General features: G+C 35.4%; 2 protein-coding genes across 5 annotated transcripts in view; one reads left to right on the top strand and one right to left on the bottom strand.

Moving 5' to 3' along the window:
* The window catches only part of COG5 (component of oligomeric golgi complex 5), a 313,532-nt gene that overhangs the window by 63,090 nt on the left and 222,547 nt on the right, over positions 1 to 27,895 (top strand). The gene's annotated exons all lie outside the window — the stretch shown is intronic.
* On the bottom strand, positions 1,582 to 7,256 carry GPR22 (G protein-coupled receptor 22). 2 transcript variants are annotated; one of them, XM_033088102.1, is made up of 3 exons: positions 6,858 to 7,256; positions 4,871 to 5,904; positions 1,582 to 3,205 (listed from the first exon to the last, which is right to left on the bottom strand). In XM_033088102.1, exons 2-3 carry the CDS (start codon positions 4,903 to 4,905, stop codon positions 1,879 to 1,881), a joined length of 1,362 nt encoding a protein of 453 aa, XP_032943993.1. In that variant the 5' UTR covers positions 4,906 to 5,904; positions 6,858 to 7,256; the 3' UTR covers positions 1,582 to 1,878. The 2 variants fall into 2 exon arrangements, with proteins under 2 accessions (XP_032943993.1, XP_032943994.1); XM_033088103.1 differs by having other exon boundaries at positions 5,642 to 5,904.

Genomic DNA, 27,895 nt, shown 5'->3' with positions numbered 1-27,895 from the left:
AATATAAAATTAGTTTTTAAAAAATTTTTAATTAACATATTAACAGATACTCTATACTAACTATATGTATCGAATGAAATTTTTCTTAATATCTTTGTCTATGATGTCTTAATTTCTCTTAAGGGTTTCAAAAAATAAGTCTTACTTGCTTAGGCTACATTTGTCACATTGAAGCATTTCTTTAATGCCATAAAAGAGCAGAAAATAAGGCAGAAGGATATCTCGGCTTTGCCAAGATTTGACATTTTGTTAGCGTTGTTATCAGAAGTAAATCCCTATTAAATGTGCTGTGTAACCTCAGGAAATTCAGGCGATTGCATGGTGCTCATTTCCCCAAGGACTAGGATATTCAGTAAGCTCCATTGGATGAATCTCACTTGTTTAAATAAAGGTGATATATTACTGAATTGTTTGACATAAAATTTTATTTAAAAATCAGTTGCTACTTGATTTAGTGAATACAGTGTGTAAAACATGGAATAAAAAACTATCCAGTTAAACAATCATAAGGTAGCAAGTATTTACCTGTTGTAAGTAATTTATTGCTGATGCAGTGATACTTAATGCTCATTGATAGGTTATTAGATTATAACAGTTGGAAAATATTTGTTTGATTTGAATTCCCAAACCTGCTATCTAGTTAGGATTCGTAATTTCCTAGTTTCCCCGACATGAATTGAGGATTGGAGACAAGATGCTTCAAGTTAAATTAAGTAGTGTAGAGTAAAAAAAAAAACAATAAAACCCAAGATTTATTGCCACTTTAATGATTTTCTGAGTGGAAATAGAGCTACTACTGTATTTTGAAACATTTGGGAGCTATGATAGAATAAAAACATTGTGTAAATTGTATTACTCTAAAGTTGCTTTGTATCTAAAATTAGAAATAGTTGGCTTTGTTAAGCTTTTCTACAATGATATAGTTTTATTTTTCCTTGTATTCAGATTTTAATAGTTAACTTCTATTATACAAAAAGGCCAACTTGAATAAAGTTAGGAAGTCAGTTTATTTTAATGCACTCTTTTTACCAGCCTACTATATTAATTCATAGCATTTGGCTTAGACGACTCAAACAAATTGAGAAAGGAAGAAAAACACTGGTGCTTTAGTTTTCTTCCTTCTCTTTTTTGTCAGTTCATTTGTGTATTATAGGCATAGTGCCCTTGAACTTAGAAAATCAATCTCTTTTTTCATAATAAAATTTAATTTCAAAGTTTCCCTATCTTGGTATGCATATACAGGTTACTTGTTTTTGATTCTTGAGTTTTAAAATCCTGATAAAGCCTACAATTTCTACATTAAAAAAGGATAAAGTTTTGTACATAGTTCATTATTTTTGATGCATCAAATATTATAGCAAGTTGACTGTACCAGAAAACATAATATAGTGATACAGAAAATCCTGGATTATTTTGATTGTTTGGAGCTCATAATTTTGGTTCTTACATTAAAATGTTATTCCAGTTGTCATTATACAAATATATCTGTAGTTTGTGGCTTAGAAACAGTACACTTTATAAAAACAAAACAACACAAAACCCAAGAATACCTGTGTCACTTACATTTTAAAGTTTTACATTGTTTTAAGGCTATGTATTTATTCTTTAGAAAATATGACTTACATTAATATCTTCTGGTGGACATAATATTGACAAAATATACACATGATATTACTTTAACAAACTGCCATGCAGCAAATACATTAAGTTATGAAGAAATTGAATATATATGACTTAATCTAATCTTGACATTTACATTGGAAATTTACAACGTAACCAATACCTAAAATTTTTTTCTTATATTTGGCAGTAATTTCACTTTTTACAATTTAAATTTAAAACTTCTCAATGTGGGTTTGGTGAAACTTAGATTTTTCGTTAGTCTGTAACAACCTGAGGTACTAAACATTTTTCTCTTATTTCACTATCTTCAAAGGTAATTTTTTTGTTTCTCTTAGGGTCTATCCAAGAGTTATGAATTACAGCATTATTGGGCATGGGATCAGCTTCCACTATGGAAACGACTCGCTTTTTCATTTTACTTTTCAAGACTTTTTGAAATTTTTGTCTAGTGAATGCATATAAGAGAGGGTGAAATATAGTTGTTCCATAAGCCATGACTAAAAAACACAACCTTAATTTTACTAAAAGGTCACTTGGGCCTAAACATAAAATGGTGGTATTTAAAACAGAGATTGGTGTCCAGCAGAGAAGAAATGTAGAAATAATCAATAAAGACATTCTGAAAACTCTTTTTTGCCTTTCTCGTCGTTCACGGTGTCGTTTCACAGCTCGCCGGAGGGCAATTATTACAGAGACTGAAGTTCTTACACCAAAGACTACGTTTCTCCCACCACCGCTTTGTGACATGTCTGTAGTCTCATGTTGTGTGGTTAGAGAAATTGTCTTTTTCTTTCTTGTTTTCTTCTTCTGCCCTGTTGAAAATCTGGTGCCTATTCGAATGTTAAGAGCCTGCAGTATTTTGGTGTATGTGATTAACATCACTATGACCGTGGAAAAGAATATTGGAATCTGTACTAGCAGGTGGTAATACATTCCCAGTTCTGTGTAGTATTCATTTGTACTGACACACAATAGTGTCTTGTTTTCCCATGTACTTCCACTTTGAAGACTGAAGAAATTTACCTCAATAAAGGGAATCAGGAAAGAGAAAAAGGAAAAAATCCAAATGGATATCATTAACATTACAGCTCTGCCCATTGTCAGAATTCGGTTTGCAGGTTTTACAGAGATGTCATATCTGTCCAAAGTGATAGCAAAAACGTTGATTGCTGTTGAGACACTTGCGAAAGATACACAGGCCTCATGGAAACAGCAGATGAGAGCAGTGTTACTTTCCAGTGAAAGCAGAAGGATAACTATAGTTAGAGGAATACATCCCACACAAATTATTACATCAAGTACATGAAGATTCATTGTAATAATGTTACTGACAGAGTTGATTAAATTGGATTTCATGCAGTAAAGTACCAGTACGGTGAGGTTGCTGCCCAGTCCCAGCACAATTTCTAACATAAGAAATCCGGTGAGAGACACTTGAAAGCTTAATGGATATGATAGTGGTTGGTGCATATTGGTGTTGATGTCATCAATGTCATCTCGGACTGTAATGTTAGATTCAGACTGCATGTTGATTTCCAGAATGGGAGAAAAACACATTCTTTTGGAGCAGTTGGTTTTTTCCCTAGAAAGTGAAATAGAATAAACTCTTTGATATTTGGCAATATAAATGACGTATAAACGTGTCTTTGTAAAAAATAAAACAAAACAAAACTTTTGTGTACTTAATTTTTAAGTTGGTAAACTATTAATGGAAAGTGTAGAATTAGGAAACATCAAAGTTGCATTATTTTGATGTAAAAGGAAGTTGGGTTGGTTCTTCCTTTGAAGAAATATTGTATGGGGATAATGACTCCTATATAGTTCACAATTATTTCATATACTAAAACGTTTTTCCTTATTTGGGTTTTTCAAGCTTCTTATTTCAGATACAGTGTATTTTTGTATAATAAAACTACCCAGTATGAAAAACTAATTTTAGCCGAGTGTTTTAAGATATCATTTTAAAATGTTGTGAGTAGGTGGGAAATAAACGTTGTTTTAGTATGTTCTAGCATAATTAGCGTAGGTGTAATTATTCCTATGAGATTTCAAAGGAACAGGACAAGTGTTCATTTAAAATGATAAATGGCATGAGTGCTAGTTGGCTTTAAACCATTTTGTTCATGTTCTTGATTGAAATTCATAATCACAAGTCGACAGTGGGATTTGGATGTTTGGAGTTTTTTTCCGACAGAAGTAGGCAAAGGATAAATACTTCATATTTCACAGATAAAATGATCACTGAACTTTATAATGGGCAAACTTATGAAAATTGAAAGAAAAAGGACATTATGTTAAAGTGCCATAAAGCTGGGTCAAAGAAGAATAATTACTCCTATGAATGATTTATTTTGTGATCACACCCTCTTGTATCTTGTGGAAGGAGAAAATTGAAAGTTAATATCATACTAAGAAATAGCCATTTTGAAGTGGTTTAAAAGAATACATTAGTTGATTTTATTTGTTTAAGCAGAATTTTTAAAGTAAATAATTGAAATTTTAGGGAAAAGGAGCATCTGAAGCCCATTTTCTGAGGAATTTTTAAAGTTACACATTTCCTCTGAAACCTTTTTTATAAATCACTCAGCGTATATAATTTTGAGGCAACTTAAGAAATAGAAAAAAAACTCTTGCTAGTTCATGCAAATCTATATTTTAATTTATAGAGGTTTAGAGTAATTTATAAAAATAATGTGTGATTTTCTGGGCTAAAATGTCAGTAACCATTAGTATAATCAGTTAAAATATAAAATCATACAACCAACTATATTTCACATTTCAAGTACAGCTTTTTGATTGCAAAATCATAATTAAACAAATTATAAAAGCTAATAATTTTCAGAACTCAGGTTAACCTTTCACTTGATGTAACCTTTTACGAGTTTTAGAATACAATTTTATTTATGCACATTATTTTAGGGGTAATATTTCAGAAACACAAATGACAGCAATATTAATTTCTTTTGAGCTTGGTATAAAGTATTACTAGAGGCACATATTCAATCAAGTAGTGAGGGTCTTAACTAACACTGAAATTCTGTAGAAATGGAAAAATTTAAGTGTGCCAAATTTTCTGAACTGCCAGATTAAACATCAGGTCTTTGTCACATCAGTTAGATTTACAAGTAAATAAAGCAGAAATGTCTAGTTAGATGATAACTAAGAAAAATGCATCCCCTCTAGAGCAAGATTCTTTTCTTTTGTAAATGTTAACCGTGTGGTGGGGTGCATGCATTTTCTGACCTACCTGTTTGCTCTTGCCTCATGTGCCTTTTGGCTCATTATAGCAGTTTTTCACAAATTGAAACATGATGTCATTGACAGATTTTGACATGAATTTTCACCTGACAACAGTGAAGGAGCTGTGTGTTATTTCATGTCTTGTAGGAATTCTTTCATTTTCTCTCCAATACTTCAGCTGCATGAATTGTGAGATTTAGTTGGCTGATGGATTTCTAAAGACCAGTACAAAACATTTGTGTTTGCTTTGCCTTAAAAAGTCATGACCAATAGAAACTTCCTCAAATGATAGGAACTATTAATATGTTTCCCTTTGCGGGAATATATGATAGCGTCTCTTTATTTTCCAGAACATGTGAAAACAAAACAGGAAATATAAGGTTTCTAGCTCCTAAAATGTATTTAGACATCCTTTTCTTACAAACTGTTTCTATAGCAGTTCTCATTATTTTGAAATGATTTCTTGATCACATAACTTGCTTTATATTATAAATCCAGTCCATGTTCTTTTGATAAAAACCATCTGCTATTTAATTTGGTTTGTTTTCATTAGAAGAGGATACATAATTGGTCATAAAACTCCGATGGAAAAATCCTTTAGTAATAATCAATTGGCACGAATATCTGAAATTACTTGCTAAAGCTTCATTTAGCTTGCTGGTAGGTATTGTATGGCATTCTCATTTTGGCAATCCATGTTTCATTGTTTCTTTAAGAATCAGTAGCTCCACATTTCTGGTATATTAAAGTATAAACTTCCCTCTTTAAAAATGCTCACCATTTTGTCTTCAGGCTTTTACAATTATATTGTTTTTCTTTTTGTGGCTATTTTATACCGTATCTTCTTAGGATGATTACTGTCAACGTGTTATGTCCCAGCAGTAAGGCAGACCTATATTCTCTGGCTTTAACTCCTTAGTGTCTTAAAATCATGTTTACAAGAATATCCTGCAGTTTATGGTTCAGACAGCTAGGGAGATACTCGGTCAGTTGCATTCTTCATATTGTTGGTTGTAAGTACTGAATTAACTGCTGTGGGCCCTTGTGAAAAAGAAAAAAATGGTTAAGAAATAGGGTTCCTAATAATTTCCAATTAATTGAAAGTTTATTTTGTTTATTTTAATACCATATATAGTATTTGTTATTAAAGTAAAAGCAAACTATATTATTAGAGCCACAATTACATATTAATTTAAGGGTTTCTTTCAGTAAAATATTCTGTTTTGTTAACAAGGATTGTAAATATTATGTTACTTAATAAGAGTTAACATTACAAATATAACCATGAAAGAAAATGTGTGTTTTTCAAACTAATTGATTTCTGCTCTCATTTTAGAAGCTAATCTGTATTTTCAGAGATTATGAGCAATTAGCATATACTAAACATACTGTCATTCCCTCATGTCTTTATAAGAGATTTAACAATATTTCTTGCTGTAAAATACTGTTGCTTGCTATATTAGCACATGGTTTGAATTTTAATTGATTAAAATAGATTTCATGATATTAAAAATTTCCATTGGTGAATTGTTCATGTAATTGAAATACAATAAAAGATAATGCAAAATGTAACTGCAAATTATATAATTTTCAATGACCATGTCCAATGATAAACTTAACTGAAAATTGAGTAATAAGTAATAGCTAAATAGTAAACCTGGTTCTTTTAAGAAACATAAGCATTTTTTGAACACTTGAGGAAGAAAAACTGATGACATTAAGAATACTTAGTATATCTGAAGTAGCTTAAAAGCTGATGTCTTCATAGTGAATCAACAAAGAATATTCTTTGTACTTAACATAATATTCTAAAAAATTACATTTAAAATGTATCATGCCTTAAAAGAAATAGATCTTAAAAAAATACATGGTTAGCAATAAGTAGAATTAAGCAAATAAACTCCTAAAAATCAGGCTGAAATTTTTCAAAGTAATTTTACCCCACTACGCTGGTTCAGAAGCCTCTGCATACTATAAGAAGGAGCATGTCTTACCTCCGCTAAAGATTTGATAAATTCTTGATGCAGTTGAAGCATTTCCAGTTTTGATTGATTCATGTTGTTCACTTGTTAGTAGAGGACTTGGGGAAGAGAGTCATAAATGTCTCTTTGAAGAGACCTTAATGGAAATGTGTCTTTACTGTGCCATTGTTTCAGCACTACTGCTAATGTATGGAGCATGTCGTGCTGCTGAGGGCTGCTGCAGTCTCTCACTCTTCCTACTGTGCAATCGATAAGCATCTCAAAATGCATAATGAAAGTCATTTAACATGCTGAAGGCTTCTTGTCTCCAGAGACAGCGTTTAGATTCAGTCTTTCTGGAAAGGAAAGGCACTGCTTTTCAGAGGAAAGCCTGCTCTGGGCAGCTTTTGCAGAATGACAGCCTACCTTGTCGCTTCTCTCCACTGCAGAGAGATGCAGTGCGTTCACTAATTTTGATTGGTCAGTTGTGTTGGGCTCCAACTATGCTTCATATGTATAGCAGGGTTCCCCCCTCTCCCGCTCCCCCCCGCCCCGCCTCTATTTTTATATAAGGATGCTTTTTAAAAGGCTATAAGTAGTTGTACCTTGCTCTTAAATAGAACATGAGTAAATTAGTATTTTGAAAATGTGTATTCTGTTCTGGTTTGTTGTCCATTTATGCAAAATATTAACAAATGCTGGGAGGTGGGGGGGGCTCAAGAGAGAATTCACATAGTAAGAGTATGTATTCTTTTTAAATCCTGGATAATAGCACTTGAGAATATTTTAGTCATATATATATATATATATATATATATATATATATATATATGTTTTTGGTTGAGATTCTTTGTTCTACACGTAGAAAGGCACTGCATCTTTACTGTGAACCGCGTTGAATTTCAATTAGTTTGCTTGTATTCGAGTCGTCTCCTCTCTGTATTCCAACTTCTTGTGAACATCTCAAAGTGGTAAACATTGTTATGACAGCAGTATTCATTCATTCAGGTGTTCATGCATTCATTCAAAACAGTAATCAGATTATTCTAAGGTGATCATACCCTAAAATATTTTCTAAAAATACTCCAAGTGTGTAAAGATTTAATCATGTGCATTACTAGGTTACTCCTCAGTCTTCACCTTTGGGAACCCTTTTATTCAATAGATATATACTGATCAGTTGCCGTAATATTTTATCTCAACTGGCTATTTCTGTTTCACCTGGGCACTTTTAGTGGATTGCTCTGTCCTGAGTATCCTAATGTTATTGGGTAAATACATTAATAAAGGAAAAAGGGTGTTAGCTACATGTCTTCATAAATTATAAAGCTAAATTATTTTGAGATAGATATGCTGTCAAAAGAATAAAAACAGTGGTATAACATAATTAACTTAAAACATTACTTTAAAATTAAATTTCTATTAACTTTGGTTACCTATACATAATTTTCTATTCTCAAAATAGAGAATTTTTTTAGATTTCAGTAATATAAAGTGGCTGTATTTTATATCTGTTGATAAAATAGAAGACTTGTTGCAAATGATGGAATTATTAGAATATTGATCATCGCTTATTCCATTATTTTAGGAATATTAGTGATTCTCATTTATTAAAATATATGCTAAATTTTAAATTTGTAATTGGAATTATTCTTTCATAAATTTGTAAAGCAGTATGCCTTTTTGTAATCTGACAGTAGTGTTTAAACCTCACGGGCTGGCTGAGTAGTATATAAGTTTTGAATTGCATTTTTGTAGAAGTTGAGAGTAATGTGGTAGAAAATTTTGTTGTGAATTTCTAAAATTTTCTGAATAACTTTGGGTGGCAAGGCTTTGGTGTAATGCCCCAAATTAAAATGTTGTGCTACTTTTCCTGCATTTTCAAAGTTGGAGGAAAGGATCTTGTTAGAATGCCAACTGTGTTGAAAGATAGTATGAATATGCGCACACATGTTATTTGAAGCTTAAAACTAAAACCAGAGAAAAGACATTAGCATCAGTTGAAACTTGTGGGAATGAGAAATTATTGACAAGTGAAATACATATTATGCTTTTCTGCCAGAGTTCAAGTATTTGCTTATGTTAATAATTAAAATATCCCCATTAAGTAGAGGAAACCAAGGTACAGAGAAGTTGAATAACTTAAAAAAGTTGAGGTAGGTTAGTAGTAGAGCCAGTGTTAGAACTGGTCCCCTCTACGTATAGCTGGCCCTTTTCTTTGGAAAATTCTGAAAATACTTGGGACTTAGAATTAGATGCTCTGGGTTCAGATACTACTTATTTAGTTACATGATTTTTGGAAAGTCAAGCATTGTCTAGGTCACAAAATCACAGCTTTGATTCTTTCTATTGAAATATATGTCTGTGGTTTGTTTAACTCTCTGTGAGACAGTATTTCCAAGTTAAATTCAGACTCACTTGAAAAAACAAATTCTGGGATCTCTGAAAAAAATAATGGCAGCAAAAAAGCTCAGGTCTTGAGATTGCTTTTTATTCCCTGTGCAAGTGACTTGTGGTTAAGAATACACAATGTATTACAAACAACAATTTTTTTATTGCACATAATGCTTAGTATTGTTTTCTTTTTAAACACCGCAAAATGGTTTGGTGATTACAGGGTTCTCTGATTTCTTAGCAGGATAATCCTAACTTCCTTTGTCTTTAACAAAGATGAAAATATCTAAACCACTGGATTGAAAAGCAGATGATGGGGCCGGCCCGGTGGCTCAGGCGGTTGGAGCTCCGTGCTCCTAACTCCGAAGGCTGCCGGTTGGATTCCCACATGGGCCGGTGGGCTCTCAACCACAAGGTTGCCATTTCAATTCCTCGAGTCCCGCAAGGGATGGTGGGCTCTGCCCCCTGCAACTAAGATTGAACAAGGCACCTTGAGCTGAGCTGCCGCTGAGCTCCCGGATGGCTCAGTTGGTTGGAGTGCGTCCTCTCAACCACAAGGTTGCCGGTTCAACGCCAGCAAGGGATGGTGGGCTGCGCCCCCTGCAGCTAGAAAACGGCAACTGGACCTGGAGCTGAGCTGCACCCGACACAACTGGGACTGAAAGGACAACAACTTGAAGCTGAACGGCACCCTCCACAACTAGGATTGAGGGGACAGCAACTTGACTTGGAGAAACAGGCCTGGAGGTACACACTGTTCCCCCAGTAAAATCCTGTTCCCCTTCCCCAATAAAATCTAAAAAAAAAAAAAAAAAAAAAAAAAAAAGAAAAGCAGATGATGTTATTTTCATGAAAAAAACTAATATCAAATTACATACGTCAGAATTTACAAAGTTTTTTATTTCCATAGTAACAGATTTTCACACTTGTGCATTAAATATATTTTGTATTTATATAGGATATTAATTTTGAAAAATGCTAAAATTGGTGATTTAAAACCAAATTTTATATGTCATAAAATAACTTTATAGATTAACTATTAATTAATTAATAATCTGGTAAAGCAGTTTAACTTTTCTAATGATAACTAAGCAACAGATATGAATCCAACCCTAAATGTCTCTATTAAAATTATTTTTCACAAGTTATATTTTTCTTTATAGTTTGATTTCATAGGAATTTTAATTCCTAAAATTCTTGATATGGGAGCCTTTAATATTTAATTTTATACATTTGCCCCCTTAAGTTTGGACAACTGTGAGTGTTAGTAGATTATTGTTTGCATTTACGTTGCACTATATCATATCATTCTATCCAGCTTGTGTCTAGCTAGTTCTGATGCTACATTTTTGATGATTCTGAGTTTGTATGAAAAAAATCCTCAACTTTACAAAGTATTGCAATTAACTACAACTGAAAGTGCTTTGAAACTGTTTACAAAGTATATGTGCAAAAGCTGTTTCTAATTGCTGAAAAATCACTTTTTAATTGCATTGCTTGAAGGGTGCTTTTTCAATGAATACTTAACAAGGCTAACTCTCAACTCTCTCTGATACTGGAGCCCAAGGAAGAAAGGATTATTTCGGTTTAAAGCCAATTCAAAAATTTCATTTAGCTTCTCAGCTTTAAATTTCTTTTACAACAAATGTTTTACCAGAAAAAGAGAAATGGACCATCTGCTGAAACATCCATCAAATGGGGAGTAGCTCCGGTAGTAGAGAATCAACAACATTGGTAATTCATTATCCATAAGAGAATAATTGAAAACTGATTAAAATTGGATAAAGTACATGCATCAAAATTGTACTCAACAGAACAATCCATAAAGCATTTTCCCTATCCTTTCCTATCTTACCTAAATTGGGCATTTAAAAATTTTCATACTATGTATTTGAGTTATTTGTCAGCATCACATATATTATAAAAATAAATACGTGGCATTTCTTTCCATTTTCTCATCCAAACCTAGAGTTTGGACCCTAGGACTATTACTATTTTTTAATCTCTTTCTGTTGTCCTACTGTTAGCATGTTGTCTTTGGCTCTTTGTCCAGATTATTATCACAACTACCCCCAATTTTCTGGCTTACTGTTTTGACTGCCTTATATCCTTCTTTGCATCCTTAAATACTACGGGTTTTGTTGATGTTTTTCTCTTATATTTTCATCAAAGAATTACACAAACCATCATGTTTGTTCGTTTCCCTCCCACATTAGTTTCTTTTCTGTTACTTCATTTTTTTGCATAATTTCTCCTGTTGTAGGTTATTATGCAGAATCAAATTCATTTCTGTATCTTGAAACCAAGTCAGTTGATGAACTAGATTATATGTTTAACGAAGCTATGGGAAATCTCCTCTTCTGTGCTGTTACGAGTCCTGTGCTCTGGTAGCAGACATAGCTGAACGGCTGTCTGTGAACTAGAAGTCTATTATTGAAATTAGTTAAACACATAATGCTTTTGTAAGAAGGCTGCTATCCGTTATGTACAAAGTCAGAGAGTGGTAGAATTCTATTATAGACATAGTAATTTCCACAGTACTATTTGGGGCATCCATTTGGGAAAACGGATGCATTTTAAGCATTTACTAATAATAGTTAAAGGCTATGTTCGCTAGTGACTTCCTGCTGGCAAAACTCAGCAGTGTATTGTCAGTTACTGCTGCCGCTAGTTACACTTAGGGGTAGACTGTCTACAACAAGTCCTGCTAATATCTACACAAAGTTCTGTGATTTTGATTAGTATTGCAGAGGATTTATGGATAAATATGTGGAGAAGTGACATCTTAACAGCACTGAGTCTTCCAATTTATGGATACACTATATCTATTATTGTTAGGTCTTCTTTGATTTATCAGTGTTTTATAGCATTTAGCTTATAGACCCTGCAAGTATTTTGCTAGATTTGTACCTAATTATTTCATTTCTTTAGTACTATTTGAGTAGCACCTATTTCTTTTTTAAAAATTTCCAATTGTTTACTTTTAATATATAGAGATACTTTTTTTTTCTTTTTGTATATTGATGTAGTGTTCTGCAGCTTTACTAAACTTATATACTATTCTTGGAACCTTTTTGTGAATTATATAGTATTTTTTATCTAAACGATGCCTTATGCAAATAGAGATAATTTACTTCTTCTTTGAACCACATGTGACTTCTAGTTCTTTACATGCCTTATTGTACTGGCTAAGACCTCTGGTATTAGATTTGACAGGATTATGTGGGGGAGGAGCAAGCTGTCCTGAGCATCCCTGACTGGGACATGCTGGGTAATTGGTGAGTATGCTAATAATGCAAAGACCTTACTGTTCTTTGCTTGGTCCATTTCTCTGACCTTGATGGATGCAATAATGAGTCCCCAGGCAAAGAGCACACTTGCGTCTGCTTGTTATAACAATGGTAAATGTTTTCAAGTTCAGTATTCTTCTGCTGTGATGCAAACCCACTGTATACAGGGTATCCACCAAGGCCCCTCTGCCAGGGGACTTGCAGGGGATGGTGAGCTGTCTCTCTGATGACCCTCATACTGCTTGCTGTGTCAGGGGTAATAAAGTCCTATGACTTCTGCCAGCATCCATGACAGAAACAGCATAGCTTTGTAGCTTGCAAGTAAGGTAAAATTCTAGACCTATCACAAGTTTTGACAGTTTTGGTAACAAGGATGTGATGTTGACAGAAATATTGCTTTCTGCAAGAGAAGAGAGAAGGGCCCTGTGGGCCAGTTTAGGGAATTTGAGATCCAGTAGCAAATGTCTTGTTTAAGTGGTGGGCTAATAGATTCCATACTGACTTAACCTGTTAATGAATTTTCAGAAGCTAAGGAGTGAGAGGTGGAATTAAGCAAAGCTGCCTGAGTGGTGCTTTTGGTTACTGCCCACTCTCTAGGCCAGAGAAGGAAAGAATGTTATTACACCAGTGAGGCAACAAGACTCCAGGTCCCATGCAAAAGGCAGTAAGTATGGCTGTGGCTGCTGAATCAAAGGGTCCCCGGAGCTAAAATAAAAGGTGTCAGCATTGGGGATATCCAGAGCTTTGGCGAGACTGAGTACACTGTAAGTTCATTTGTTGAATCCAAGTCGGCAACCACTTGAAAGTGAATGTACATGGGCAAGTCTGCCTGTTGGTGCCGCGCTGCTCTTTCCTTCTTTGCCTCTGATGCCTCTTCCCCTCTACTCTAACCTCAGCTGCTTAGGGTCAAGGCCAAGTGTGGTAGGAAACTTCACCGAAGGGGAGGGATCCAAAGTTGGATAGCTCGTTGGATAGAGGAGCCCAAGACCCCGTCCTACCAGGTCCTGTGGGGAGAAAGCACAGTAAGTGGCAGGGGAGGCCGATGGCACTGCTGGCTGTGGGGTGGAGCGGGGCCCAGGCCAAGACACTTGCAGGAGCTCGGAGCTCCTGAGGGAAGAAGTGGCACCAGCCCTGCGGTGAGGACCAAGCAGGAGAAATGGCCCCACTGCCCAGCCCTCCTCTGCAGGTTGGCCTCCCCCACTACCCTGTACTTGCCGTGCCCCTGGTCGGAAAATAACGTTATCTCCTGGCAGCTGTGGCTTTAGTCCTTTTTGTATGTGTGTTCCTGCAGAGGGAAAAACACAGAAATTCAAGGAAAGGTGAGTGTGGGTGGAGTCTCTGGGCCTATGCAGTGTACTGTTGTTCCTGCTTCCTCTGACAAATGTGTATTTGGTGTGGATGTCTTTTATGTGCTTGTACTGTGAATGCTTGTAAGTTCACAGGAGATTCTCCCACTCGCGGCTGCTGCATGTCCTCTCCCTAGGTGATCCAGCACAAATTGTAGCATCCCAGGAGGCAGGAAAAGAAAATCACAGCTTTCGTTGTGACTTTGTGGCTGCCATAGTACTCAGGGCGTTTCTTAGTACAGCAGTGCCACCTGCCTGACCCAGCCACCAAGTGCACCTCCTGAGAAGGCCTACTGCCAAGGTCATGCTAAAAAGCAGCACCTGACTCGTAGATGCTTTGCGACTCTCCAGCCCGATGTAACCGTTTCGGGGTAGGTTAACTCATGCTTGACTGCTAACAAGAAAAGGACCCAGTAGACTTCAATGATCAAATGAAAATGGTTTGTTCCAGGGTGGGGGACACCTCGCCTGGCTTAGTGTCACTGTGGTTTTGCATGAATGGGTGGAAGCAATCCCTCTTAGGGAAAACTTTTTCTCACTCTACCACCTGAAGCAAAGCCGCTGGCTCAATGGGGCCACAGAAGTTCCTGTAAACACTTGATGGTTCAGCCAGGCTGGAAACTGATGTATCCATTGTGCTGCTGCAGCTGTTGCACCTCAGCGCCAGGTACAGAAAACGGAGTGGGTGTGACCTCTCCGCTGCATTCTCAGAGCTCTGACCCTTCATTAACGTCCGCATATTTTACAGACTCGTGGGCTGCTGCCAGTAGCCTACCTTCAGGTGTGCCACTTGGAAGACTTACAGATTCAAAACATCTGTTTAGGGCGGCAAACTGTAGAAACGGATTGCAGCTCTCACACAGTTTGGGTCACTCAAGCCTGTACTCAGATTGCTGCCATTTCTACCTGGATTCATTATTGTATTAGATATAGCAACTGGTCAAGCACTGTGCCTGGCTTCCGGAAGGGGACTCCTCAGTGGCCCTTTTTTCAGGAATTTCATTTCCTTTCTCAGGGATATTGGGTTTCTTGTTCTTTTCTTCCCCTAGCTCTAATGGGTTTTCAGCAGTGCCCCGAGAGTGATGGAGTTTGTTGCATTTCCTTCGGTAGTTTTACGCTTTTCTCTCTTGTATTAGGTGTGGTGGAAGGATCCAGGCTGGACTCCATGTCCTTTTCTCAGTGGTTGCTGTCCTCTTCCACGTCTGCACCATGAGGGATGCTTTCTCACCCTCTTACTCTTCACCCAGTGTTTTTAGTGTGCTATTTTCTCACTGGTACACACTCAGCGGTTAGCAATTCATTAACAATTTCAGTTGAATTATTCTTAGTGGAGTCAAGTGTTGTCTTCACAGATACTCAAGTGTTCAAGTCTCATTTGTGTTTTAAGGCACCTGGTTTTCCTTAGAGTTTGGGTGGATTGGTTGCCCTATAACTTCAGCTCTCCTGGCTATTTACCATGATAATAGATTAATTTCATGACCCTACTTGGTCATGATTGATTGATTACCCTTTGAAATATTGCATGCTTTTATTTGCATTATTTTGATAAAGTCTTTTGCTTGTGTGTCATTTTCTTTTATTGTAATGTTTTTGTCTGGTTTTGAAATCAGGACAATGTTGGATTCATGAAATGAATTGAAAAATGTTTCCTCATTCTCTAGTTTTAAAACAGTGGGTAACATCAGTACTAGTTCGTTCCTAAATGTTTGATAGAATTCAATAGAGAAGACATTTGAGCCAAGAGACTTTATGTTGTTTTATGTTTTTAATTATAAATTCAAATAATTTTATAGATAGCAGATTAAATTTTTCTATTTTTCTGTGTCTATTTTAGTGATAAATATTTTTCAAATAATTTATATCACTTAATTTGCCAAATTTATTGGCATCTATTTGTTTGTAACATATTATATTTTAATATATGTAGGATTGGAACTGGTATCTTCTCTTTTATTAGTTATAGCGGAAATTTGTATTTTTTTTCTTTGTCAGTATGTCTAGAGGTTTGTCACTTTTACTAATCTTTCCAAATAACTAACTTTTGATTTCATTGTTCTTTATCTATTTTATTGATTTCTGCTCTTACCTTTAGTATTTCCTTTGTTTTACTACTTTGGTGAAAGTGTCATTAATAGATTTTGATCTCATCTAAAACGTGCTTAGTACGGCTTTACCTACATCACACAAATTTTAATAATAGTTCAGTTTGTTCTCTGATTTCCCATGTATTTCTTTGCTGACACATGGGTTATTTAAAATTGTATTTTTCAATTTTTCAGATGTTTGTGATTTTTGTAATTTTTTTGTTGTTTCAAATTTAATTTTACATGGTTAAAGAACATACTTTGTACAATTTCAGTTTTTAAAAACTTGTTTAGGTTTGTTTAAAGGCCCAGAATATGGTCTGCCTTGTTGAATGTTCCATGTACTCTTAAAAATAATTTTTCCCCCGTTCTTCTTGGGTGTAGAATTCTATAAATGTCAAGTAGGTCAAGTTGATAAACACCGTAGTTTGCTCTGTATAATGTGTACTTTTTTGCCCAAACTTGTGAGGGAAAAACAAGGAGGCACATTATACATGGGTAGTCCTAATTCCGTATCTATATAAATGTTTTTAATTCTTTTATTTATACTTATGGGTTAAAAGTGTAACTCTAGAAATCAATAACAATATCCATATGCAAAATAATACCCTGGAATAAGATCATCGGTTTTGTTGAACTTATGACGAACTTGCAACGACGAAGAGTTCTTGGCCTTCTATGATGTATAAATATCGTAAATTTTTTACCAGTACGTAAAATATCTTGTACCTTGTATCTGTTCTTGTGTTTTGTAATTATTTGTTACATTAAATTTCTTGTACCATAATATGTTAAAAAATGCGAAAAATTCCTTTATAATACAGAAAACAAATGCCTAAATGTAAACAAATAAAAATTTGAATTAAAAAATTAAAATGAAATATTTTTTCCCGGAAAGTTTGGGCCAAAAACATGGGTGTGCATTACACACAGCAAAATGCGGTGTTGTTATTCAAATTTTCTCTCACCTTACTGATTTTCTATTTATTTGTTTTATTAGCTTATTACTGAAAGAGTGGTTGTGAGGTTCTCAGTTATAATTCTGGGTTTGTCTGTTTCTCCTTTCATTTTTTTCCAGTTTTTGCGTCATGCATTTTTATTGGGTGCATGCACATTGTAGAGTGTTATGAAATATATGTCTTTAGCCCTAATAATATTTCATGTTCTAATGTCTGTTATAAATGTCGCTTCTCCAGGTTTGTTTTGATATGGTTTACATCATATATATATTTTCTCAATCTTTTATTCTTAACTCTTCTGTGTCTTTATTTTTAAGGTGTGTCTTCTGTAGACAGTAATAGTTTGCTTTAATTCCATTCTGATTTTGTCTTTTAATTGGACTGCAGAACATTTACAGTTAATATAATTTCCCATATGTTGTAGTTTAAGTCTTACACTTCGCACTTGTTTTGATTGTTCTAGGTATTCTTTATTCATTTGCTCTTGCTTTTCTACCATCATTTTTCTTGCTTTTTACCATCTTTTGGAATAAGTAATCTTAACTGCTCAATTTTTACTATTCCAAATAAAATTGATTAGTAAAAATGGAATAATAATAATCGCTACTTTTACTAATTAATGAATAAATAAAATACAATAGTAATAAATAAAACAGAATAGTAAGTTGTCTATTGATTTATTAGGTCTTTTAGTTTTCTTATTTTGGTGAGTGTTTTAGGTTTTATGATATATATGTTTAACTTATCACAGTCTACTTACAATAGATAACATCATATATAATGTTACATCATTACTATAATATCATTTCCTTTGTCCCTCTTCCATTTTTTGTGCTTTCATTACTATTTTTGTTTTAAATAGCCAATTATCTTATAAATAAATTTTAAAGAAAAAATTTTATATTTAGCACATATTTCTAATAGTTCATTTCTTTTTGTACATCAGAGATTTCTTCCTTCAGTCTGAAGAACTTTGACCTTTTTTTGTACTGCAGGCTTTCTGGTAACAAATTCTTTTTTTTTCATAAAAAATATGTTCCAGATGTCTTTACCTTTGACTTATTTTCACTTGATGTAGAGAACTGTATTCAATTTTTTATCATTTAAAAATTATTTTGTTGTTTTCTGGCATGCATAGTTTCTGACAAAAGGCTGTGATCATTCTGTCTTTGTTCTTTGCTATACGAGTATGTGTCTTTATTCTCTCTGGCCATTTTAAGATTTTCTTTTCATTTCGTTGTTTCCGTAGTTTAAGTATGGTGTGCCTTGGTGTGCTTTCTTTGTGTTTACCTTCCTTCCTTGCTTTGGGTTCACTTGTATTCATGGATTTGTGTTGCTTTTGGGGTTAATATTATTCCTGGATCTGTTTGTTGTCGCTGCTGCTACTACCATTTGTTGTTTTTGGTTTCATCAAGTTTGAAAAAAAAAAATCATCCTTTCTTTCTTTAAATACTTTTTCTTTCTCACGTCTTTCCTTTTCTTATGGGACTTTGATAACATGAATTTTAGACTCTTGGTATTGTCCCACATATCATTGAGGCTCTGGTCATTTGTTTCTTTGTATGTTTAGTTTGGAAAGATTTGTTCGTTCTGGATTCAGGTTCATCAGCCTTTTTGTTTGTAGTGTCTGATCTGTCTTGAACCCTTCCATTGAATTTAAGAAGTTCAAATATGTTTTTCAGCCCTACAAGTTTTACTTGATCAATTTTTATAGTTTCTACTGTGTTTCCCTGAAAATAAGACCTACCCCGAAAATCAGCCCCAGTTAAGATCTCAGCCAGATGGACGCATTAGTTCATTATGATGATGTTCCAGAAGAAGAGGACATGATTGTAATTGAATAAATGTAGATTGTTGTACATGAAAAAGAAGACATCCCCTGAAAATAAGCTCTAATGGAGCAAAAATTAATATAAGACGCCATCTAGTTTTCAGGGAAACACAGTATTGTCTTCATTGTGTTCATTTTTTTCTTTAAATGTATGGACTCAGTTATAATACATATTTTAAGAACTTTGTCTCTTAATTCCATCATCATTTTGCATCTTGGTAATTCTAATAATTTTTGATTGGATACCGCACACTGTGTTTGAACACTATAAATAGATTTTGTTGTCTTGCTTTAATGAATATTAGACAGTCAAGTGACTGGTGAATCAACTTGATACTTTTTAAAAATTTTATTTATTTTTTGTCAATTACAGTTGACATTCAGTATTATTTTATATTAGTTTCAGGTGTAGAGCATAGTGGGAAGACATTTGTGTAATTTACAAAGTGGTCCCTTTGATAAATCTAGTACTCACATGGCACCGTACATAGTTACTCCAATATTATAGACTGTATTCCCTATACTGTATTTTATATCCTTCTGACTATTTTGTAATTACCAAATTATAATTCTTGATCTCTTCATCTTTTTCACCCAGCCCCCCAACCCCCTCCCATCTGACAATCATCAGTTTGTTCTCTGTATCTATGATTCTGTTTCTGTTTTGTTTCTTTGTTTATGTTGTTCTTTAGATTCCACATATAAGTGAAATTATATGGTATTTGTCTTTCTCTGTCTGACATATTTTACTTAGCATAATACCATCTAGGTCCATCCATGTTGTTGCAAATGGTAAGATTTCATTCTTTTTTATGGCTAAGGGATATTCCATTGTAGATATATACCACATCCTCTTTATTGAATCATCCATTGATGGGCACTTAAAATGTTTCCATATCTTTACTATTAAAAATAATGCTGCGATGCACATAGGGGTACATATATCTTTTCAAATTAGTATTTTAGATTTGTTTGGACAACTATCCAGAAGTGGAATTTCTGGGTCATAAGGTAGTTCTATTTTTAATTTTTTGAGGACACTGCATATTGTTTTCCATAGTGGCTGCACCAGTTTGCAATTCCACTAAGAATGCAGTTTCCTTTCTCCACAGTCTAGCCAACATTTGTTGTTTGTTGATGTATTGATGATAGCCATTCCAACATGTGTGAGGTAATAGCTCATTGTGGTTTTTATTTACATTTTTCTAGTGACATTCAGCATCTTTTCATATGTCTATTGGCCATCTGCGTTGTCCTCTTTGGAGAAATGTCTATTCAGGTTCTCTGCCTATTTTTTAATTGGATTGTTTGATAAATTGCATGAGTTCCTTATATATTTTGTATGTTAACACCTTATCAAATGTATCATTGGTGAATATCTTATCGTATTTAGTAGGTTCTCTTCTTGTTTTGATGATTTCCTTTGCTGTGCAAAAACTTTTCAGTTTGATGCAGCCCCGTTTGTTTGTTTGTTTGTTTGTTTTCCATGTCCAAGGAGACAATATCCCAAAAAATATTAAGAGTGATGTCACAGAACGGTCTCTGTGTTCTAGGAGTTTTATAGTTTTGGGTCTTACATTTAAGTGTTTAGTCTGTTTTGAGTTTATTCTTGTAAATGGTATAAGAAAGTGCTCTAGTTTCAATTTTTTTTTTTTTTTTTTTTTTGCATTATCTGTCTGTTGTCATGCAGCAGCCTACCCGTCTGTCCCCTGGTACCTACCTCTAAAGAAAGAAGAGTCTGTGAGACTGATCCTTTCAGGGACTTTGCTTCACCTTTGTGCTTACATCTTATGTCTCTCTGTTTGGCCCCAAAGGATGGCTGGTTAGTCAATGACGGGTAAGATTACTCAAGGGAGGAACAACCTAAGACAGGCACAGTTGCATAGGGGCCATCTGGAGAACTCACGGGGTTGGTAGAGGTGGGTGTAGACCCCCATCTTCCCCTGGCTAAGGAGAGCTTCTGTCTCTGTAGCTATATTCCTTCCCACAACCTGCTTGGGAAGAGATTCAATGATGTGATAACATCAGTTCTCCATCTATTCATATCAGTAAGTTTCAGCATAAAGGTTATGTCTCTTGGGGAGGTACATACAACAATTACTAAGACATCCTGGGACTTTCGGTTCCGGCTGCTTGCAGGCAATGGTGATTGGTTTGAATCAGTTTCCTAGTATAATGTGTGAAATTCACAGACCGTGGAGAAAACAATGTTACTTCCTTGTGTGTACATCAATAAAAGCCACAAGGTGGCCCGATTCGGGACTCTCGGTCCTTTGAGGCTGTGAGACCCTTGGCTCCTAGTGCATAAATCTTTTGACTTCTGTTTCTTTCTTAACCCTTTGCTGACCCTTCTCGTTCTCTCACTGTCTGTGTTGCGCTGGATGTGACATCTCTCCAGTTTTCTCAACACCATTTATTGAATAGACTGTTTTACACATTGTGTATTCTTGACACCTTTCTCATAGATTGATGATATAGTCGTGGGTTTATTTCTGGGCTCTCTATTCTGTTTCATTGATTTATGTATCTTTTTTTATGCTAGTACCATGCTATTTTGATTACTGTAGCCTTGTAGTATAGTTTGATGTTGGGTTGTTTGAAAGTATAGTTTGATGTTGGGTAGTTTGAAACCTCCAACTTTGTTTTTCCTTCTCAAGATTGCTATGGCTCTTTGGGGTCTTTTGTGTTTCTGTATAAATTTTAGGATTATTTGTTCTAGTTTTTTGAAAAATGCCATTGGTATTTTGATAGGGATTGCATAGAATCTGTAGATTGCTTTGGAGAGTACAGACATTTTAACGATGTTAATTCTTGCTGTCCATAAGCATGGTATATGCTTCCATTAATTTGTATCTTCATTTCTTTCCTTGTCTTATAATTTTCCAAGCACAAGACTTTCACCTTTTTGGTTAAATCTTAGGTTTTATTTTTTGATACAATTGTAAATTGTATTGTTTTCTTAATTTCTCTTTGTAATAGTGTGTTATTGGTCTATAAAAATACATCCAATTTCTGAATATTAATTTTGTATCCTGCTACTTTACTGAATTTATCAGTTTTTTGGTGGAATCTTCAGGGTTCTCTCTGTATAGCACCATCTCATCTGCAAATAATGACAGTTTTCTTTCTTTCCCATTTAGATGCCTTTTGTTCCTTTTTCTTTCTGATTGTCGTGGTTAGGACTTCCAATAGTATGTTGAATGAAAGTGAAGAAAGTGGACAGCATTGTCTTGTTCCTGACCTTAAGGAAAACACTTTTAGCTTTTCTTGAGTATAATGTTGCTGTGGTTTTGTCATATATGGCCTTTATGATGTTGACGTATGTTTCCTCTATTCCCACTTTGCTGAGAGTTTTTATCATAAATGGATGCTGGATTTTTGTCAAACACTTTTTCTGCATCTGTTGATATTGTTATCCTTCATTTTGTTTATGTGGTGTATCATGTTGATTGATTTGCAGATATTGAATCAAACTTGAATCCCAGGAGTAAATTCCACTTGGTCATGGTGTGTGATCCTTTTAATTAATGTATTTCTGAATTCAGTTTGCTAGTATTTTCTTGAGGAGTTTTACATGTATGTTCATCAGTGATATTGGCCTGTAATTTTCTTTTTCTATAATGTCTTTGTCTGGTTTTGGAATCAGAGTAATGCTGGCCTCTTAAAATGAACTTGGAAGACTTCCTCCATCTTGAAAATTTTGGAATAGTTTGAGAATGATAGGTGTTAATTCTTTTTTGAACATTTGGTAAAATTCACCTGTGAAACCATCCTGTCTAGGACTTTTGTTTCTTGGGCATTTTTTGATTACTGACTAGATATCATTAGTAGTTATCTGTCTGTTTAGATTTTCTGTTTCTTCTTGACTCAGTCTTAGAAGATTGTATGATTGTAGGAATTTTTCCATTTCTTCTAGATTGTCCAATTTGTTAGCATATAATTGTTCGTAGTATTTTCTTATAATCCTTTGTACTTCTGTGGTTTCAGTTGTCAGTTCTCTTTCATTTCTGATTTTGTTTATTTGTGTCCTCTTTTTTTCTTGAGGAGTCTGGTTAAGGGTTTATCAACTTTATCTTTTCAAAGAACCAGCTCTTGGTTTCATTAGTCTTTTGCATTTTTTTTCAAGATTTTTATTAAAACATAGTTAACAATACTAGTTTCAGGTGTATACCATAGTTACTCTAATTAATATACTTAAAGAAGTGATCATCATGATAAGTCTAGCAACCGTGTGACACTGTACCACACTATCACAGTATTGTTGACTATATTTCCTATGCTGTACTTTACATCTACACAAATTATTTGTTTGATACCTGGAAATTTGAACCTGTTATCCCCCTTTATTTTTCCCTCTACTTGTTAAATTTTTCAATTACAGTTACCATTCATTAATTTATATTAGTTTCATAGGTATAACATAGTGGTTAGACATTTATATAATTTAAGGAGTGATCTCCCTGACTAGTACCCACCTGGCACTATACATGGGTATTACCACATTACTGACTATATTTCGTATGCTTTACATCCCCATGACTATTTTATAACTACCAATTTGTACTTCTTAATACCTTCACCTTTTTCACCCTTCTTCCAACTGCTCTCCCATCAATCACTCTGATAAATCTCGTCCCCATTTGATACCATACATAATTATTACAATATTATTGACTATATTCCTCGTGCAATACCCTACATCCTCATGACTACTGTATAACAACCAATTTGTACTCTTTAATCCCTTCCTCCCTTTTCATCCACCCCCCACCCAAATCCCCTCACATCTGGCAACCATCAAAATGTTTTCTGTATCTATGAGTTTGTTTTGTTTATTTTGTTGTTTAGATTCCATGTATAAGTGAAATCACATTGTATCTGTCTTTCTCTGTTGACATAATCTACTTTGTACAATACCCTTCATATCCATCCATGCCACCACAGGTGGCAAGAATCCAGTCTCTTCCATTGCCAAGAATATTCCATTGTGTATGGGTATACGTACCACCTACTCTTCATCCATTCATCCATTGACAGACACTCAGCCTACCTCTACATCTTGGCTATTGTAAATAATGCTTCAGTGAACGTATGGATGCATACATCTGCTGGAAGTAGCATTTTGTGTTTCTTCATATAAATATCGAGAAGTTGGATTACTGAGTCCTTCTTTGTCTCTTGTTAAAGACTTTGTTTTAAAGTTGTTTTGTCTGGTATAATTATTGTTACCCCAGCTTTTTTTTTTTTTCTTTCCATTTTCGTGGAATACCTTTTCTCTGTTCTTTTTTTACTTTCAGTCTGTGTGTGTTGTTCTATCTGAAGTGAGTCTCCTGTAGGCAGCATATGTCAAGGTCTTGTTTTCTTATCCATTCAGCCACCCTTATTCTTTTGATTGGAGCATTTAATCCATTTACATTAAAAGTAATTGTTGATAGATCTGATAGTTACTGCCATTTTTTATTCATATTTTTGGTATCTTTTTTTTTTCTTCGTAGTTTTGAAGAAGTTTCTCTGAGATTCCTTGTAATACTGGTTTGGTGGTGATGAACTCCTTTAGCTTTTTCTTGTCTGGGAAGCTGTTTATCTCTTCTTGGATTCTAAATGATAACCTTGCTGGGTAGAGTAACCTTGGTTGTAGGTTTTAGCTTTTCATCACTTTGAGTATTTTGTGCAAATTTTTTCTGGCATGTAAAGTTTCTGTTGAGAAATCAGCTGATAGTCTTACAGGAACTACCTTATAGGTAACTGTTTTTCTCTTGCTGCTTTAAGATTCTCTCTTTGTCTTTAACCTTGGGCATTTTAATTATGATGTGTCTTGGTGTGGGTTCATTTTGGGTTCATTTTATTTGGGACTCTGTATTTCCTTGGCTTGTTTGTCAATTTTTTTTCACCATATTATGGATGTTTTCAGTCATCAGTTTTTCAGATGGGTTCACAGTCCCTTTTTCTCTCTTTTTGGTTCCCCAATGATGCAAATATTGTTATTCTTGGTATTGACCCTTAAACTATGCTCATTTAAAAAAAAATTTTTTCTTTTTGCTCTTCTGTTTGGGTGCTTCTGCTACCTTGTCTTCCAAGTTGTTGATTCGATCATCTCCTTTTATCTAATCTGCTATTGATTCCTTTTAGTGGATTCTTCATTTTAGTTATTGTATTATTTATTTCTGACTTTTTTTGTATGGTTTCTGTGTCCTTTTTTATGTTTCCTATCTTTTTGTTGAAGTTCTCCTTGAGATCATTGAGCATCCTTATAACCAGTGTTTTGAATTCTTCCTCTGGTAGATTTCTTGTCCCCATTTTGTTTAGTTCATTTTCTGGAGCTTTGTTCTCTTCTTTCACTTGGGATATGTTTCTTTGTCTCCTTATTTTGGCTGCCTTCCTGTGTTTGTTTCTATGTATTAGGTAGGGTCTATGTCTCCCAGTCCTAGCAGAGTAACATTATATAGCAGCTGTCTTGTGTGGCACAGTGGTGCAGTCTCCTGTTCATCAGGTATGTCCCTCGTGTGGCTATTGTGTGCTTTCCTTTCGTAGTTGAGACTTGATTGCTCTTGGCACATTAGTAGGTGAGGTTTACCCTTGGGCAGACTGGCTGTGAGTACTGGCCATGACCACAGTGGAGTTTGACCCCTCATAGTGGGATTCGCCGCAGTGGGCTCTGGTGCCTGCCAAGACTTCCCTTTAGGTGTGCCATTTGGGGAGCTAATCGTATGGTGCTCTGTTGTGGTGTGAACCAGGCCACTGGTTTTGTTGGTTTGGGGCCTCTTGCGGGGCCTCCGGTGCAGGTCAAGGTTAGCCACTGCCTGTCCCAACCCTTGGCCACCCAGTAGGAGCTACAGAGTTATCCACAGGTGGTGGCTGCCTGTGCTCGTCCTGGAGGGGTGTGGGAAAGGTCACACTGTAACCCGAGGCCAGTTGCCATGTGAGCCTGGCCTGGGGCCACTCAGTGAAATGTACAGGGAACAAGGAGGCTAGCCTTCACCTGCCTGGGGCCTGCAGACCTTGAAGAGTTTTTAAGAAAATTTGAACATGGGCCATGGCACAGCTTCTGAAAATGCAGTGAAGAGAGTTGGGCTGAGCATTGTCTCAGGGAGTCACTAGGGTAGGGTGAGCAGTGTTCATCAAGGTTAATGCAGATTGAGATTTGGCGCCTGCCTGCCCCAGTAAGGCTGTGTTTGGGAGAGGGCTCAGTACAGGGACAGTGGCTGATCTTGCCTGGAAGCCCCACAATTCAGTTTCTGTCCGTATGTTTCTGCTGATTTTCGAGCTGCTGCCCCTTCACTGGCTCTTGAGTGTTTGTGGGCACGTGAGTCTGTCTGTGAGCCTTTTAAACAGACTTGTGGGTTTCTCTCAGCACTCCGTCTTCCTGGGAGGGAATGGAATCCTTGTTGATGTTCACAGCCAGCTGTGGGGATTCCTCTGCTTGGCACTGGATCCCTGAGCTGTGGAGCCTGGTGTGAGGCTGGGCCCTCTCGCTCCTCGTGAAGGAACCTCTGCAGCTGAGCTATCCTTCTGGATTCTCAACCACAACATGTGGGTTTGGGACCAGCCCGTTTCACATCTCTGCCCCTCCTACCATCTTGTGATATAAGAATTTTTATATCCTTAGTTACAGAAGTTCTGTTCAGCTAGTCTTCATATGGTTCTCCAGGTTGAGTGGTCTATAATTTAGTTGTAATTTTGATGTGATCATGGGTGGAGGTGAGTGCAGCATTTACTTTGCCATCTTGACTGGACATGAACTTAATCCTTTTAAGACTTACATTTTTAGCTATATTGGGGCAGCATTAGAGGAATCTTTACTCTAACACTGGTTATCTCTACCTTTAAGATATAATTCTTAATAGATTTATACCAAATGAACCTGTGTTCAATGACGTCTTTCATTTTGGCTCTCTTTCCAAGGTAGAATATCTTGCAGTACTCTCCCTGTGAGCTCTGTTAGTTGATCAATTTTCAGGCTTTCTCGTAGTTCTTTGCCAGTCTCTCTGAGTCTCACCATATGTATTCTTTGAAGACACACGAAACCCTATATAGAAATTTTTGGAACTGTTTCTCTGCGTAGCTCACATTTTTCTGTTAGTTTGACCTGCCTCTCAGCTCTTTCTGCCTTCTTTAACTCAAATTTGTCCCTTCAACTCATGTAGACCATTATGCCCTGCTGGGGTTTTCCCTTACGTTGTAAGAGAAAGTGTATGTAGGCAGAAATCCTAAATAATCACAGTGCTCACTTCATTTATTTTTTTATGGATCATAGTCTTGTACTTAACTATTGTCCAGTATCTGAAAAGAGTAGTTACATAAATTTTGTCCAGTTTTCTACTTGCTAGGGTAAGTCCTGTAGCAATTACTTTGTTAGGTTGAAAGTAGAAGTCCATATTTGTTTTAAAAACTAAGTTTCTTTTAGCAATTAATTATGAATTATCTTGTGGCACTCCTTTTACTGCTGTCTCAGAGTTATGAACTCTGTTTTACTTTCTATGCCTTATTTCTTATGGTACTATCTAATAATAGGCATGCAATATTTTGTATCATGTATTTAAGATTCTTTGCATTTAAAATCTTTGTCCTAGATAGTTTACTTTTGTAAATTATCTTTCGTAAAAGTGCCTCTATTATCTCCCTCCCCCCCACCTCTTTTGGGGAAAGAACACTGCTGGAGAAACGATCATATGTTATGCAGATTGATGCCTTGGCAAATTTATGTCTCCTAATCTCCTGTCATTTCCCCCTCTTATTATACAGACTAGAGACTGGCAAACTTGTTCTGTAAAGGGCCGGATAGTAAATATTTCAGGCTTTTTGGGCCACATACAGTCTGTGTCACATATTCTTCTTTATGTTTTATTTTCTGATTTTTAAAAAGGTAAAACCCATTCTTAGCTGGAATGTTTGGCCTGCGGGCATTAGTTTGATAAACCTTGACATAGACCACCACTAGTTTGTTTTAAGGAACCTTCCCCTCTCTCAGTTTCACCAGAAGACCTTACTTCTCCCTTCATTGAAGAAATAGAGGTACAAAAAATAAATACCATCTTCCAGTTACAAGTCTTGGGGATGTAAAGTACCGTGAGGGGAATAGAGTCAATAACATCGTAGTAACTGTGTATGGTGATAAATAGTTACTAGACTGATTGTGGTGATCACTTTGTAAGGTCTATTAATGTTGA

The sequence above is a fragment of the Rhinolophus ferrumequinum genome, chromosome 20 (assembly GCF_004115265.2).
Source record: "Rhinolophus ferrumequinum isolate MPI-CBG mRhiFer1 chromosome 20, mRhiFer1_v1.p, whole genome shotgun sequence".
Taxonomy (NCBI): domain Eukaryota; kingdom Metazoa; phylum Chordata; class Mammalia; order Chiroptera; family Rhinolophidae; genus Rhinolophus; species Rhinolophus ferrumequinum.
This window is presented reverse-complemented; position numbering and strand designations above follow the sequence as displayed.

What these genes read in the sequence shown, in the direction of transcription:
- GPR22 (XM_033088102.1), bottom strand. Translation starts at nt 4,905, where the DNA reads ATGAGCCAAAAGGCACATGAGGCAAGAGCAAACAG. An exon ending in CATGAGGCAAGAGCAAACAG is followed by an intron (nt 3,206 to 4,870) that starts GTAGGTCAGAAA and finishes TTCACTTTCTAG; the next exon opens with GGAAAAAACCAACTGCTCCA.